Source organism: Solanum pennellii, chromosome 1 (genome assembly GCF_001406875.1).
Source record: "Solanum pennellii chromosome 1, SPENNV200".
NCBI classification, from domain to species: domain Eukaryota; kingdom Viridiplantae; phylum Streptophyta; class Magnoliopsida; order Solanales; family Solanaceae; genus Solanum; species Solanum pennellii.
The window spans coordinates 65,458,807-65,475,851 of record NC_028637.1 but is presented as its reverse complement, the minus strand read 5'-3'; the positions used below and the strand labels follow the sequence as shown (position 1 = coordinate 65,475,851).

At 34.6% G+C, this 17,045-nt stretch overlaps 1 protein-coding gene and 1 long non-coding RNA gene across 2 annotated transcripts in view; one reads left to right on the top strand and one right to left on the bottom strand.

Moving 5' to 3' along the window:
- Nucleotides 1–8,954: 8,954 nt before the first annotated feature.
- Nucleotides 8,955–17,045, top strand: part of LOC107013766 (50S ribosomal protein L3-2, chloroplastic-like) — a 10,436-nt gene continuing 2,345 nt past the window's right edge. Inside the window, exons 1-2 of the mRNA XM_027919432.1 lie at nucleotides 8,955–9,361; nucleotides 11,920–12,024. Of these exons, the coding sequence (XP_027775233.1) occupies nucleotides 9,227–9,361; nucleotides 11,920–12,024 (240 nt within the window). The 5' untranslated portion in view covers nucleotides 8,955–9,226. The remainder of the gene's footprint in view (nucleotides 9,362–11,919; nucleotides 12,025–17,045) is intronic.
- Nucleotides 16,441–17,045, bottom strand: part of LOC114078581 — a 2,333-nt gene continuing 1,728 nt past the window's right edge. Inside the window, exon 2 of the long non-coding RNA XR_003580202.1 lies at nucleotides 16,441–16,810. This is a non-coding gene — a long non-coding RNA (uncharacterized LOC114078581). The remainder of the gene's footprint in view (nucleotides 16,811–17,045) is intronic.

The following is a 17,045-nucleotide window of genomic DNA, read 5'->3' as shown; positions in this document are numbered from 1 at the left end:
GTCATGTCTTGGACTACTCTAGTTGGTAATCTATTTAGCAAATAGACAGCGGTATTGACTGCTTTTGCCCAAAAGTATTTAGGCATCTCCTTTTTTGCCAACATGAATCTTTCCATCTCCATCAATGTTCTATTTTTCCCATCAAAAACCCTGTTCTGTTGTGGAGTTTAGCTGACAGTGAATTGTTTTTTGATACCCAAATCATTACAATACTTGCTGAACTGATATGAAGTATATTGAGTTCCATTATCGGATCTAATATACTTAAATTGGCAGCCACTCTTCCTTTCTACCATTGCTTTGAATTCTTTGAAAACAGAAAACACTTGATAATTGATACTAAGAAAGTAGACCCGTATCATTAGAGTGAGATCATCCACAAAGAGAATAAAATATTTGTGTCCACTCAAAGAAGCCTTTCTCATTGGTCCACGTAAATATGTATGAACCAACTCTAGATTTTCCTCAGCTCTCCAAAGACTTCCTTTGGGAAAGGATCATCTACGCATTTTACCAAATTGAACGACTCACAAACATCTCTAACATGTCAATATTGGTACTTCAAGGACCATACCCTTTAATGGCATGTACGCCAGTGAGCTAAAATTATAATGACCGAACCTTTTGTGCCAAAGTCATGTATCACTCAATTCTACATAGAAAGATCAAGTATCAATAGAATAGCATGAAATTGGAAAGGAATTGTCAAACATGCTAATTTTAGGTACTTTAAATCCTTTATGATTATTAAGGACACATTGTTTGTCCTTAAAATTAAGAGAGTAATTTTTATGAAGCAATTGAGCAACTCTTAACAAGTTTTTAGTCAAATTCGAAACATAAAGAACATCATTAATAATTTTCATACCTTTGTCAATAAGAAATTTCGTTGACCCTCTACCACGAGCTTCCACCAATGCGCCATTTTCAAGCTCCACTTTGATTCTATTAGATATATCCGAGGTAACAAACAGATATTCATCAATCACCATGTTCCTTGTGCACGCGCTATCAACAAACCATTTACATTGGTAAACATGTAATATATGTGAGGCTATTAAAACCTCCTCTTATTATTTTCCAACTTGGTGATCATCTGCAAAACTCACTCGATGGGAAGACTGGCCACTTTGGCTTTGCTTGTGCCTACAATACTTCTCAATGTGACCATACTTCTTACAATATCTACATTGAATTGGAGTCCTCTTTAAATTCTACCAACAATTCTTCTCTAAGTGGTTTGCCTTCTTAAAAGGCACGAGGTGGAAATTTTCATTTTATCGACAAATCACCTTGGTTCCCACCAGATTTTACCTCTTTAGATTTAACCAACCAAACTTTTATGTTGTCCTTTTGATGTTTGAATTTATGTCTTGCTTGAAAGACATCTTCTACTATCCCTTCACTTCTCATAGTTACCCATTGCTCTTGGAGTTGCAATTTGGAGATTAGTTCGGCTACTGTAAGAGTAGTCAAGTCACAAGACTCTTCAATAGCTGAGGTTTTTTAATTCAAACTTGTCTGGAAGGCTGACAAAAATCTTCTTGATAACTTTCTGATCTAGAAAGCTTTCACCATGTATTCTTATCTAGTTCACAATCTCCATCACCTTGGAAGAGTATTATTTCACACTATCTAAGTCTTTCATCTTCAAAAGCTCAAACTCTCTTTATAATGATAAGAGTCTAACAGACTTTACTATAGTGTTGCCTTCAAACACCTCCTTTAACTTATCTCAAGTCTCTTTGGCCGTTTCACAAGTCATAATCCTCGTAAACATGATGTCTGTAAGACGAATGTATGCAGGTAAGAGCTCGTGGAGATCTAGTCACCAACTCATCATACTTCTTAATTTCATTGAGAATTGCATTAACTCTCAATGGATGAAAAAATTGTTCTCCAAGCTCAACAACTTCCCATAAGTTCAGAGCCTTTAGATAATTCTTCATTTTGATGGCCCATATGTGATAATTCTCTTCAGTAAAAGTCAAAGGACCTGTCGTTTGTTAATTTTTAGGAGCTATGACTTTTTTCAGGAAGAAAATTCAAGAAAGAACAAAAAGTAGACGACCCAAACAAACAACATTTGATTCAGATCCATTAGGAAATAGGCTCCCCTACCATGTTACAAACAAAATGACGAAGAAATTTAGGTCTACAAGGTGTAAACAGTACGAAATTGTAGGGGTAAATTGCTAGAAAAAAAACTGAAAGTGAAGAAGTAGGCTTAGGTTTTCTTAAATTATATATTTTTTTCACCTGATGTTTCATTAAATATGGTCTATATATAGATAAAATGTGAAAATTACAACCACATAATATGCAAAATATATCACACCAAACTATGTACATATGGGACTCACTAAATATCGCTCCTCTTAAATCAAGACTAAATATCTTACTACAAAATATCTACAAGCTAGGAATTTCTAGGCATAACTTAATTTTCTAACATATCTACTACAAAATATCTTCAACATAGGGAGTTTCTAGAAAAAAACTTACGTTTCTAACATATCTACTACTAAATATCTACAATCTAGGAGTTTCTAGACAAATCTTCATATTCTAAATAAAATCATGTATGGAGAAAAAAAGATTCTGCAAATTAAAATAGCCAAAGAATTTTGCTGATGAAACAATATAAGGTAACTTTTTTTATGCAATCTATAGAAAAAATATAGGTAAATTTATAAAGATAACCAGCTTCCTAATAATTTATGGGTTGTTCCTTATAACCAATACCTACTTTGCAAATTTAATTGTCATATCAATGTTGAAATATGTTTTGATATAAAAGTTTTCAAGTATATTTACAAATATATATGTAAGGGACATGATAAAATAGTTTTTCCAATACAAGAGAATAACACGAACATAGAAATAAATGAAATAAAAGAATATCAATCTACTAGATAGGTATCGACACCGAAAGTCATATGACGTTTGTTTGCTTTTCCTATTAGTGAAATGAATCTATCTGTTTATCATCTCCAACTAGATCTTGAAGGACAACAATTTGTCTCCTTTAAAAAAGCTGACAACATAGACAAAATTATTAATGACCCTATGATTGAAAAGACAATGTTGACCGAGTTTTTCTTATTGAATAAAACAAATGAATATGCTAAACAACTCAATTTATTATACAAAGAATTCTCAAATATTTTGTTTGGTCAACATTATACAAAATGTTGACATAAAGACAACGAGGTAATGCTATTGGCCGTGTCGTCACATTTCATCAATAAAATGAGAAATATACTATCTTAAGCTACTATTAATGAATGTAAGAGCCACAATATCCTATAAGAATATTCAGAAAATAGATGGTAAATATTGTGAAAATTTTAGTGAATTTGTTGAAAAAATAGGATTGTTGCATCATAATAACAACTAACTTGAATGTATGTCGGAGGTTATAGGCTATCAAATGCCTTATAGCTCACAACGTATCTTTGCTACAATATTAGTATATTGTAGTCCCAACAATTCAAAAGAATTATGGGAACAATTTGAAGATTCAATATCAAAAGACTTCAACAATTTACATAACACATATTTGAAACAAGCTAGACATTTTATTTAACCATATTAATAGTATATTACATAGTATGGGACATGACATCAATGAGGTACGTGATGATATACCATCTCATCCACTCTGTCAGAACTATCTTACTGTGTCGGTGTATAGAACCTCTCAACTAATTGGATATAACAGATCAGGTTTAGTAGTTTCTTCTCTTTAGGACTCTATTATAACTTTATCCTTATATATAGTTTATAGATAAGTCTTACATTTTTCTTAGTTTATCTCTTTGTTATAGAAGTTGTACAATCTATATATACTTAGTTTACAATCAATAAAAGACATTGTTCCTTTCATTCTACTAGAAACTTCATACTTTATATGGTATCAAGAGTCAATTAACTCTCATGAGTAAATTTCTGTCAAGAAACCCTCCCACCCTTTCCATAAAAATGGCCTCAAACATCACTGTAACAAACTTCAATGTCAGTACAACGATTGTTTAATTTAATCTTGTTAGCTCTTAACCAATCAAATTAATTGGCAACCACATTTTTTTCCCTTTCAAAAACACAAGTGTCAATGCTTATGCGTGGTCACAACCTTTTTGGCCATCTCGACGGTTCTCACCAGCCCTTTCTTGTACATTGGCTCAAAATAATCAGGACGTCAAAAATCCTGCATTTGTTTCATGGTATCGCCAGAAAACCTTATTTAAAATGTCATATTGGCCTAAGTTGATCCAACTCTTGCTGCTACAGTTGTGACTGTATCCACTTTCCAGACTGCTTGGTATGTTTTGCACACTGCGTATGCAAACAAATCGCATACAAGGATTTTAGTTTCCGAGATCGTCTGGCTCGTCTCGCAAAAGAAACCCTTCCTATTGATGATTATCTACAGCAGGTTCGATCTCTCTGTGATGCCACTGCTGGAGCTCCTGTCCAATGAGGAACGCATTATCAAAATCCTCACTTAACTTGGACCTGAATTCCTTGAAATCAGTTGTTATCCATGCAAGAGATTCTACTATCTCTTATCCAGAACTTTCTGAGTAGTTACTTGACCATGAACTTTTCATCAAGCACGAAGAAGCAAAGAAGCCACTATTAACACCCATTACTGCTGCTATTGAACAACAAACAAACATGCAACCTTTCCAAGGAAACACCTCTAATAGGCGTTCAAATGCGAATTCCCCCAACACCAACCAATCAAGGCGTGCCCAACTATGGCGTGCTGGCAACAATAACCAACAACAGTGTTATGACCACACTTTGAAGTGCCAGTTGTCTGACCTTCATGGTCATTTGCATATCACAATGATCACCTACAAGCCCGAGCAAATTATGCTGCTCGATCTCCAACTCAACAGGTTCTTTGGATTGTTGATACATGTGTCACTCATCATATGGCCTCTAATGCGCAGAACTTCACTGATGTGCACACCTACCATGGTCCACAAAAGATAGCAATAGGGGACGGTAACACTAATCCAATATCTTATATAGGCAACACTAACTTAAGTACATCGAATCAACAATTTAAGCTTCTCAATACTTTATGTTCTCATTCCATAAAAAATAATTGTTTCCAAATTTTGCCGCGATAACCATACATCCATTGAGTTCTTTCTTTTTTCTTATTTTGTGAAGGATCTGAGTACAGGGCGCCTCTGTTTCGCAGGCAGAATCGAGATGGGCTATATGAGTGGCCGTCGGGTAGTGCACATCATACCCCTCAATGCAATATTGTCGTTCCTCTACACATATGACATTGTCGTTTAGGCCATCCTAATCGTCATACTTTAAATACAATTTTAGATCAGTTCTCACTTCTAATTTAACATTCTAGAACTGATTCCATTTGTAATTCATGTTGTTCTACAAGTTACCTTTTTCTGAAAATTCATTACAAGTCAACGACCATTGCAAATAATTTATACTGATTTATATGGGTCATCTCCTGTTTTGTCAACTGATAACAAAAATATGATGCCTTATTTGTTGACCAGTACTCGAAATACATGTGGTTGTTCACTAAAATAAAAAGGAAGTTCTTGATGTCTTTCATGCTTTATATCCCTTACTTGAGCGTCAGTTTCAAACCAAAATTATGTCTCTCTATACTGATGGTGGTGGGTGAGTTCCAAGGTTTATCCTCATATCTCAAAACTCATGATATTGAAAACTTAGTGACACCACTATACACGCCTCAAAGAGTGGCAACAGTTGAACGAAGACAATGCATGTGGTTGAGACTACCAAAACCTTATTGCATCAAGCCTCCTTGCCCTCCTATTTCCGGAGTTTTGCCTGTCACCAAGCAGTCTACCTTATAAACCGTCTAACGATACCAAATTTGCAAAATAAATGTCCTTATGAAATTTTATTTCTCGAGGCTCCAAAGTATGAATCACTTAGGGTTTTTGGTTGTTTATGTTACCCGTGGCTTAAACCATATGCCAAAAATAAGTTAGAGCCAAAATCAACCCCTTGTGTATATTTAGGATTTTCTTATAAACATTACTGCTACCAATGTTTTGATCCTGTCAAAATAAATTGTACTTATCTAGGGATGTTCAGTTTTTGGAAGACACCTATCCTTTTCATAATATTTTTTCGAATCTAAAATCCAACATAACATCGATAACACTTGAGAAATTTGTTTTGATGTTCTACCAGTGACTAATAAACTATTTAGTTAATTTACAGAAATCTCATTATACTTTTTAATATCACCCTTTCATAAGAATAATAATTTTATAATCTGAAATATACGAATGGTGGAAACTCACATATTCAAACGAACTAATTTTTTTGAATAAAAAATTACTTATTAACAAATATTGCTTATAAGTGTATCTCGTGTGAATCATAGTGAGATATAAATTATGATCACACCTTTTTGTTAGGGAAATGAACGAATAAAAAAGTACAAAAGCTAAAAAAGTTTTCCAAGACCTTTCCTTTACATTGTTTATCTATTTGTCTTTAAAATACTTTTTACAAGGATAAAATTATGAAAGTAATCAAATAATATTCTAACAAAGCAAAAAAGCTAAAATATTATATACACATAATAATTAGACATCGTGCGACGTATAAAAGTCAAATCTTAATAATTTTATTTTCATTACTCTAACAACTTTTTATTATTATAATTTCTAAAATAAATAATAATTATATCACATTATTTCATATTACTATAATAATAAAGATATTGTAACACTTTTAATCTTTATGAATATGATGTTATAAAATAAGGAAAAGACTTAAATATGTTATTAAACTTTGAGGAAAAATGTATTTATACTTTTCCCTATAAAATATGAGTATCTTTTATCTATTATTTAAGGCTTAAGTCTTCAGCGACCTCTTAAAATTGTCCGCATAATTCACTTAGACACTTCAATTAATACTAGTATCAGTTGAACACTTTTACCTATATAATAATTCTATTAGACATTTTTTGATAATCAACAAAAAATGTGAAGAGTGTGTGATACACTTGCGATGATGTGACAAAATGACTAATTAAAAAATAACATTTGACATTGTGGCCGAAAATTATAAAAACACACACATCTAATATCTAACTTATTAAAAAAGAAAAAGAAAAAAATGAAAATGTCAATCTATTCTACCCCATCTTACCCCACCCCACCCCAACCCCCTTTCATCTTCATCTTCTTCCCTAAAACACATTCTTTCTCAAATTACAAAATCTTATTCTTTTCAAATAACTTCAAGATTAATTTTTTTTCATACTAAGAGTGAAGAAGAAAGAAAATTTTGTTGGTGGTTATTCAACTCTACATCGATGACAAAATGAAATTGATAGCTCCAAAATTATTTCTTTCAATTTTTTTTATATCATTTTTGATAAATTTAATGACCACATATGAATTTGAGTAAATATCTTTTTTCGAAAATTGTGATAAATAAATATCGGCTAACTATTTTTATACGTAAAAATCATTTATCTTTTTCCATCTTCTTCATATTTGTTCCTTATTTTTATGAGGTTTGAAATAAATCATACGAAGACTTTCTTTCAAATCTGAATTTTAAAGTTAATTTTCATTTATCTTCATATATGGAAGATATAAATTTTTTGTATATAAAAAAAGAAAAAAAACAATGTTAGAGCTAAAATGAAGAAAGTTTTGTAAATTAAATTAGGGAGAAGGGTTAAATATGCCCCTAAACTATTTGAAAAGGTTTAGATATACCCTCCGTTTAAAGTTTGGTCCATTTATACCCTCGCCGTCCAACTTTTGGTCTACATATGCCCTTTTGGGCGTTAGTTGGCCAACTCGGAATATCCAACTCATTTTACTTTTATTTAAATGCCAAATGGATTTTTCACGTCATTTTTATGTATTATCACTTGACATTTATATTCAAGGGAAAAGGGTCAAATATGCCCCTAAACTATTCGAAAGGTCTAGATATACACCCGTTTAAAGTTTGATCCATTTATACCCTCGCGTCCAAACTTTTGGTCTACATATGCCCTTATGGTTCAATTATGCCTAATCCGACCCATATAGGGTATTTTAAAAAAAAGGGTCGGGTTGTATAGATTATTTAAAAGACGGATCGTATATGTGTTTTAAAATTAGGTCGGATAGTTAGGAGCATAAAAGACCCCTTTCTCTTTTAATATAAATGTCAAGTAATAATATATAAAAATGGTGTGGAAAATCCATTTGACATTTAAAGAAAAGTAGAATGAGTTGGATATTTCGAATTGACCAACTAACACCCATAAGGGCATATGTAGACCAAAAGTTTGGACGCGAGGGTATAAATGGACCAAACTTTAAACGGGGGTATATCTAGACCTTTTGAATAGTTTAGGGGCATATTTGACCCTTTTCCCTTGAATATAAATGTCAAGTGATCATACATAAAAATGACGTGGAAAATCCATTTGGCATTTAAATAAAAGTAAAATGAGTTGGATATTACGAGTTGACCAACTAACGCCCAAAAGGGCATATGTAGACCAAAAGTTGGACGGCGAGGCTATAAATGGACCAAACTTTAAACGGAGCGTATATCTAAACTTTTTCAAATAGTTTAGGGGCATATTTGACCCTTTTCCCATTAAATTATGAAGAAGATGATAGATAAGGAGTGAGGTGTTTTCTTTTTTTGAAAAAAGTGTAAATAAAGAAGAAAATTAAAGTTAATTATAATGTCAAGTATCAATAAAAAAAATGTAAAAAATATAAGAAGGGCTCTTTAAAACTGATTTGCTTGTTGGATCTCCTGAAAAACGAAATTTTTGTTACGGTAAGATATGCTAATCTTCAACCATCACTAGGTTATTTGGACCCGTAATTCACAAGCATCACTGAAAGAGTTTTGTTACTTTATAATTATTGCTTGGTAGGAATAGCCCTGAGGACCATGATCATGTGAACGCGTTTTCAAGCCTGAGAATGGAAAATTTTGTGGCCTTTACACTTGATATGGGTTGAATAAGTTATTTACTGATTGATAAAAAGCAGAAATTAAAGAACTTGGTTAAATAAATGGCTTTGAGGACTATGAATTACTCCTTGTGCTGTGCTGTGGTTTATTTGATCTTTATTATGGTGGTAGTTAGATTGGATGTGCTCACAAAAAGGAGAAGCATTTGACAAAACCTGAAGTAGGTCATTTTAGAGCACAAGGTGTGCCCATGAAGCGAAAGTTGAAGGAGTTTCCTGTCACCGAAGATGCACTTCTTCCTGTTGGAACAAGCATCAGTGTCCGCCATTTTGTTCCAGGCCAGTATGTGGATGTCGCTGGAATTACAAGAGGGAAAGGTTTTCAGGTTAAGAGTAATCTTGTTGTGTTTATTCTTTTATTAGTCTTACTGATTGCTCTTCGTACCTGTTATGTTCACCGTACTATAAGATATTAAAAGGAAAACGGGTTACCGCTCTATATAAGCAGCTTTCCCCTTACCGTAACTAAAAGGCTTCTCGTACGTGCATCTGCTAAGTCCCTTCATACCTTTGTGCTCGTGTAATGTTACGGTTACATGTCATTGGTTCTTGACTGTGTCATCTGCTTCTTTCCAGATATCTATTTAAAGGAGTAGGTAGAATTTCTAATTGTTTTATGGACTCCAGAAGACAGCAAGGCATAATTATCAAAAGAAACTGAAGTTTTCTCTGGAAGTGCTTAGAATTTCATCTATAGGTGGCAACAAAGAGGTGCCACTCTCATGTTCATGATCAGTATATACAAGCTGCCCTAACATAAAATTAAACTGGCTCTCAACCACTCGACACTAGTCTTATCCAGAAGATACTCAAAGTTTTTGATGACCGCAACTACATTTCTGAAATTAGTAGAAATTTGAACTTATCTAGAGTCATATGTACTCCTTGAAATCAGTCTCTATCCAAGTAGTCCACTGAAGCACTGCACAAAGTTCAGATAGGGATTATTTATGAGAAGTATGACATAATGTTGCCAAAAATAAGCTGAAAGGGAAAGTAATTTTTTTGGTTAACTAGAGAGTTCTTACATAATTTGTTTACTAGGTACCTTTCTTAAACAATAACAAATCTAGATCCATATCCTTCGGGGTGGCTCAGTGGTTTGAGCTTTGGACTTCCATCTTGGAGGTCTCAAGTTCGAAACCCCTTGCCGGCGAAAGCAAGGGGCTTGCCTTCTGTGTCGAGTTCGTCGCACCAAGCTTGCCTAGTGCAGGTTACCTCTCCTATATGGTTTGCAAGCTATTGCATAGGAGCGGGGGTTTTACCCTGTGCGCACCCAAATGGTAGCGTCTGTGAGTTTCCCTTGTCTTAAAAAAAAAAAAAGAACAAATGTAGATCCATACAAGTAAAAAATACATGTGGAAAAAGCATATGAAAGTGCTCATTTGTCCTTAACTTATTGACTGTCTTTGATCAAATATTATTATGTCTTCAGACAGTTCATTAAATTATCTAGCTTCAGAGAGAGATTAAGCGCATTTGGCCTTAGCTTTAGTTGAAACGTGAGAACAATGAGTTTTTGAAGTTGTGTTTGACATGCAATTTACTTGGATTTTTTTTTTTGTAGTTTTGTGAGTGGAAGTGAAATTCACCCCAAAACTAGTCTAGGCCAATTTTTGGAACTTGAATCTTTTTGAAGATAAATTTTCAAAACTTGACGAAATTTTATGATCAAACAATGTTTTCAATTTTCTTTGAAAATGTACTCCTAAATCTATGGCCAAGCAGGATCTAAGTTGCTCTAAATTAATAATTATAACTTATGATTTTGATTTAAAAAATATTAGAGAATCACGGTTAATCCTAGTTAGGTTATAAAAAAGTAATTGGATCAAACAAAATGGTGAGAAGTAGTATGTATGTTATGATTGTGAAATTGTGATGAATGTTTTTTGTCATGTAGAGTTATGCAATCATGGGTAAAACCGGCAATACATCAAAAAAGTTTTTTTGTTAATGACTGTGGTGTCGGGTCCAGCTTTCGTGCACCTCGACTTATTCTACGAGATACATGCCACCTCCCACTAGCAACAAGTATCAGGTGACTCTGCTAGGACAAACGGAATGAATCTGCTCGTGTTTTTTTGTCTCCACTAGGATTTGAACTTGAGACTTTAGAGTTCTCAACCATTTCATTGACCACTAGGCCACACCCTTGTGGTCAGCGGTGTATCTACAATTTCAAGATGATGGGTGCACTATTACAAAAAAATGGATATGTATATTCCATATTGTAGGTATCTCATTGAGATCAGTTGAATCAATTGACAAACTTGAAAATTTTGAAAGATTAAAGAAAGAAATCAATCACTGCATTATATGATATTACAAGCGTGGGTAACACATCTATATTATTCTTTAAAAATATGACACTACTATGTATGATCTCGAGAGGGGAACATGAGTTCACGTGCGCCCAGGGAACCCCCCCTTATATACGCCCCTGCTTGTGGTTGTTGCTAGGAGCTGGTGTGTTGACTTCTACCTCTGGACAATGTGCACTAGTTTTATTCTTTGATGAGGATTACTCATATTTTGATCTCATACTGTCTTTTGAGACCATGTCTTCACACTTCGTTGTATTTTTCATAAACCAACTTAAAGACAGCTTGAATTTTTCAGTCTTTTTGCTTATTGAACATTTTCTTATGTTCATGGCAGTTTATCTGGAAGTAGTATTGCTTGCTATTGTTATATATATTGGATTTGAACTCTCTAAGCTAATGGTAGAAAGAGAAAGATTGTTTTATTTGTGGAACAAAATTGCTCCACTTTCTACTTTCCACCTCTTATTATGCAAAATGAACTCTGCGTATTATCTTTCTCAGTTGATATATCTAATTCTATGAACTGTACTAAGGATGGGGGGTTTCAATTTGTGTAGGGCGGGATGAAAAGATGGGGGTTTAAAGGTATGCCTGCATCACATGGTGCTTCATTATCCCATAGAAGTATTGGTTCTACAGGGCAAAGAGATGCTCCAGGAAAGGTAGATATTACCTCCTCTTTTTCCTTTATATTTTCCTGTAAGCTATAGTGCATGAGTTTTATTTATACAATTGAATATGTTGGCACTTGCGACACGCCTCATTGGATTTACCTTATAACTATTTATATGCTAATAGCATGCTTGGTATATCCTATTAATTGTTTTAAACATGATATATAAGTGAATCCATTATCAAACTGCAATAGTTGGCTACTTATTTGAAGGAAAAGTAGATACTGTGAACTAATAACTAAATGATGTTCCAGTGGAAGTTCTCTAAAAAAATGTTCTAAAAATAACTTGTTGAACATAGCTTAGTTGTATTTCTCCTCCCTTTCTATTGTTTCCTCCGCAATGTGAAATAAAGTACGTTGTCACTATTGAATGTTTTATGGGCTGCTTACGATTTGTAAATATTGATAAAAGATAGTGCAAATAGCTCTAGATAATATGGGGGTTGGTGTGTTTTTACTAGCGATACAAAGATGAGGGATATGATTCAACAAAAATAAACATGAAAATGAGGGGTATGAACTTGGTGAAATATCTGGAGTATGTTCTTCAGCAGCTTAGGCATTAATTGGAGCATGTCATTAATGTTTTTCAGTAGCTGGCACATGAGAGGATTGAGGATGAGCTTCATGGCTATATGGTTTTCCATACTACCAGATACTTGGTGGCCGATCAGGAATGATAGAAATCAGAGAATTTTCCTGGGTAAGAAGGAAAACAGTCTAAAGTAAAATATAAATGCATATCAATTTTAGTTGTAAAAAAATGCATATCAACTTTGGATTTTTGGTTAAATCTTTTTTATGTAAAGGATGCAGATAGGTTGATATGTTACCTTAGTTCCTTACATGTGCAATAAAGGAACCAAGTTCTTCGTTTATGTAATTACACACATCTATCTACCAGCTTGGCGATTTTGATGTAATTAAATTTTACCATTTCTGATAAAAATATGAAATTGGTGAAGTCTTGATTTTGAGTTTGATGGATGATACATCAATGTGGGCAGGGGGAGGGGGAGAACATTGTTCATGGTAGAGTAAGAACTAGAATTTTGAGGCGTTAGAGCGTAAACTTTTTCACATCCAGACAGTTCCTATAAACTTTAGTTTGAACACACGCTAAGACTTCCATGGTTATACTCTTCCAATGTGCTATAACTTCTTAACTTGGAGCGGCCAAATTTCATGCGCTTCAAGATATCTTTGACAAAGTAACCTTTTTTGGTAAAGGAAGAATTGGTAAAAAATGTTCCCAGGTACGTATTCCAATAAAATTTAAAATTCATTCTCCCAACCTCCCTCACCACCTTTGCTGATCCTTCTGATCACCGGAATCCTAACCTTTCTTTTTCCTCTCCTTCTTTCTCCCCCATGAAAAAATGGAGAACACCATATACTTTGCAGTAGGATTCAAATCGAATGACCTTGAAAAAGTCTCAGGAACAACAGGTGTGTGGTATGAGTGGACTGAAGTGAGTCGAAATGCCATCACCAGGACCTCCTTCAACAAAAGATCGATGGAATGGATAGTGCAGATCATAAAAGAAGCATCCAAAATGAAAGTAAACATTGTTAGAAGATGGAGGAATACTGAGACACTGGCAGAGATTTCCATAGCATGTAACTTTAACACAATTTTGGGCGTTAAATCAGTCTGATAAACGTGAGGGGAAGGAGATCAATTCTTATCATTCCAAAATTGTTGAGTAATTCTGGGTGGGTGAATATTGTAGAAAAGGTGGCCACATTCCTCAGTAACCAGAATATGAGGAATAACATCAACGAATTAGGCTATCTGATAGCAATATTCCATATGCAGAGGTAGTCAGGAGTGTTAAATGGGAGAATAGAAATGGGGTAGAAACAGAAACAAACTGTGCAATCAAAAGCGGAGAAATCATCATCATTAAAAACTGCCAGGATCAAATTGAGGTCTTAAAGAGGAGTTTCGTGGGAGCCTTTAATGCTTCTGCGATCTCTCTTGAATTAGAAGGTGGGCTAGCAATCATTGGAAACAAGCTCATGGATTAAGCATATGTGAAATGGGGAGTGGACACTTTATTTGAGTTCTCATCGAAGCTCATAGCAGAGCAAGTCATGGAAGGAGACTGGATCTGAATGAAAGCCCCCAGTAAAGCTTCGCTGGTGGAATCCCTCTGTAGGAATATCTGATTTAATGAATAGACCCAAAACGACATGGGTAAGGATCGTCGGCCTCCCTCTCCAATTTTGATCCAAGATAACTTTTAAGATTATCGGAGAACACTGCGGTGGCTGGGCTGAAACAGAGGAAAAAACCACATTACATAACCACATAAAATTGGCTGGGATCGAAGTTCAAGGGGATGGGACCAACATTCTGAAGGAGGTGACGATAAAAACGAAGGTGTCCTGAGAATAGCCACTGGAGAGGAAGCTTTGCCAAATTCTTTTACCCAATGGATAGTTAAAAAAATTCACTGGGCATAAGGAGCGTTACTGACGATGCACAGTTAGGAAAAAAGGTATGGTGACATGTGATGACCCACATGTGTCAATCTGGAAGGGTGGGGACCATGTAGCTTACTTAAATAAAAGAAGATATTTAGGCCAGGTCTCAGGAGAAATATCTTTGGGCCCAGTAAATGGAGTGGCTGAAGTGAGACAGAAAACACCAAGTCCTTAATGGAGTTTAATGAGGAGTCATATGTGGAGTTCTCTTATGCCGGGGATTATGTTTGAAAAGTACGTATTGTGACCTTCATTGATAATCATACTTTTCATTTCATAAGATCAGTTCTTGGGGATAGAGCATATTCCAATTAGCAACGGAATCTTACACCCATTTAGAACAAGAAAATAGTTATTCAGTCTACAGAGATTTCCTAGTTCTAGAGGTTGTTTACCTATTATTTTGAGATGGACTTTCCTCAAATTATAATCCAATTTTGAGCCAATTTTTGATTATAGAAAGGGGATTTTTTAAATGAATTTTGCTTATAGATAAGGAACCCCTACAGATGAATCTCATCATCTATTCACCTAAATTGGTGTTCAGTATTTAATGGTCCTCCTCGTCAACTGATACTGGGTTCTCAGTTTGAGCCTTTCGAGTTATTTTGCAGCTTTTGATATACCTAATTGAATAAGGAAGCATCCTCTTTTATGCCTAGTTTATGTGATTTTCTTAAACCTTATGCTTTTTGAATGATGAATGAGTAGGAAAGTTGAACGCTTGAATTTCCTTAGTTATATGACCTTTCGCCTACCTCCAACAGTGGAAGCATGCTAACGCCTTTGTGGTTGTTGGGAGAAGAAATCATTGAGTGGTGAAGCCTGCTATAAAAAGAAATAGCTGTAGCCACATAGAATGTTGGAAATTACAAAATTAAGTAAACTTGGAGATGTAGACAGATGGAAAAAGTTATCTTGGAGGTATAGTTTTATATGAACAACTCGCCTTTCCAACACCAAAACAATAGAAGATTCTACCCCTTGCACCTACTATTTACAAGTAGCAACTTAATGTCTTCTGAATGTCACCCTATGATAGTATTTGCTGAACATTCTATATTTTTCATGGGGTCAACATGATTGTGTTTTCAAATCTTAATTGGTGTGAGTGAATGTCAGATCTAGATTTAAGTCCTCTCTACCTAATTGTTTATTGTCAAGACTTGGAATCACCAAAAGGAAGAAACATTTTCCTTTCCAAATATGGACATCTCAATCAGACATATTGAAAAGAACTTTATAAGAAACCATACGTTTGTGCTTCATAAATTCTTAATTTTTGTAAAAGGTTGAGAGTCCTCTCTAATTTTTTATTCTAGTGTTGAGGTAGGTGTTTTTTTATCACTTGGCTAGCTACTAGAGGGATGATTTTGACTGTAGAAACCTTAGAAAGAAGATTGTTTGTGTCAACTGGTGTTTCATGTGCAAGGAGGTGGATCATCTTCTTCAACATTGCTAATATGTTTTAAAATTTCTTGGGCAATGCCAAATAACTGTGAGGGAATTGACGTTATGTTGGTAGAGTGTGAGGAGGAGGAGAAGAGGTTGGACATGGAATGTGGTTCCTCTTGCATTGATGTGGGTTGTATGGAGGGAGAGAAATAGGAGAGCTTCTAAGGGTGTAGAGTCGAGTTTTACTCCGTTGAGGAGTAGTTTCCGACCCCTTATTTTCTTTTGGTGTACCCTTAAAGTTCCTTTTTGTATAGATGATTGGGTTGTGTTTGAAGAGAATCGTGTCCTCCTGTAGATTCTTTACTTTTTGGTTATACGGTCAGATTTCTGGCTATGCTTATTAATTGAAATGCTTTTACTTGATTTAAAAAAAGAAGACATTTCCATTTTGTTTCTCTTCTAGACTTCTGTTGTTTGTCATACTCCCCTGGTTCATAATTTGTATTTACTATGCTGCTTTTTTTTTTTTGGAAAATACGTGGTATTGCACATTTGACCTCCTAGACGCATCTTGTATTGAAATAGATTGGCTCAAATTGTGTGTATTGACTGTATAAATCATTCAGTAGTGGAAGTAGTGACTACTCAATGTAAGAACTTTTAACTCATGTCAAAAAGCTGCATTATAGATGCTTCAAGCAGGTTATGTGGCTTATCTCACTGAGGCCAGGTGAACTCATGTTAATTGCACTAAAATGAAATTTGAATACTTTTCTTCCCTGTTTTCTTTTTGGTAAGGACTTCCCCGTTTATTCTCTTGATCTGTTAAATCCGTCATCTCCTCTTTGTCATTTTGTTCTCACCCTCCAGTCCTGATTGCTTTTCAACTGTAAAATTATGGAGAAACAGAAAAACAACTATAAGAAATTAATTTTACCGCTTACAAGTGCCAAAACATGCTCATCCACAATGTCATGGACAAAGTTCATTTGCTGAGATTTTTGTGCGGACTTTTGAAACTTCCATGAAAATAGCTGTGTGGTGAGTTCTTAATACCAGAGATGGGGCTTACAATAAATTTTAACTTACATGGTTTTACAGAATTGAACCCCCCCCCCCCCC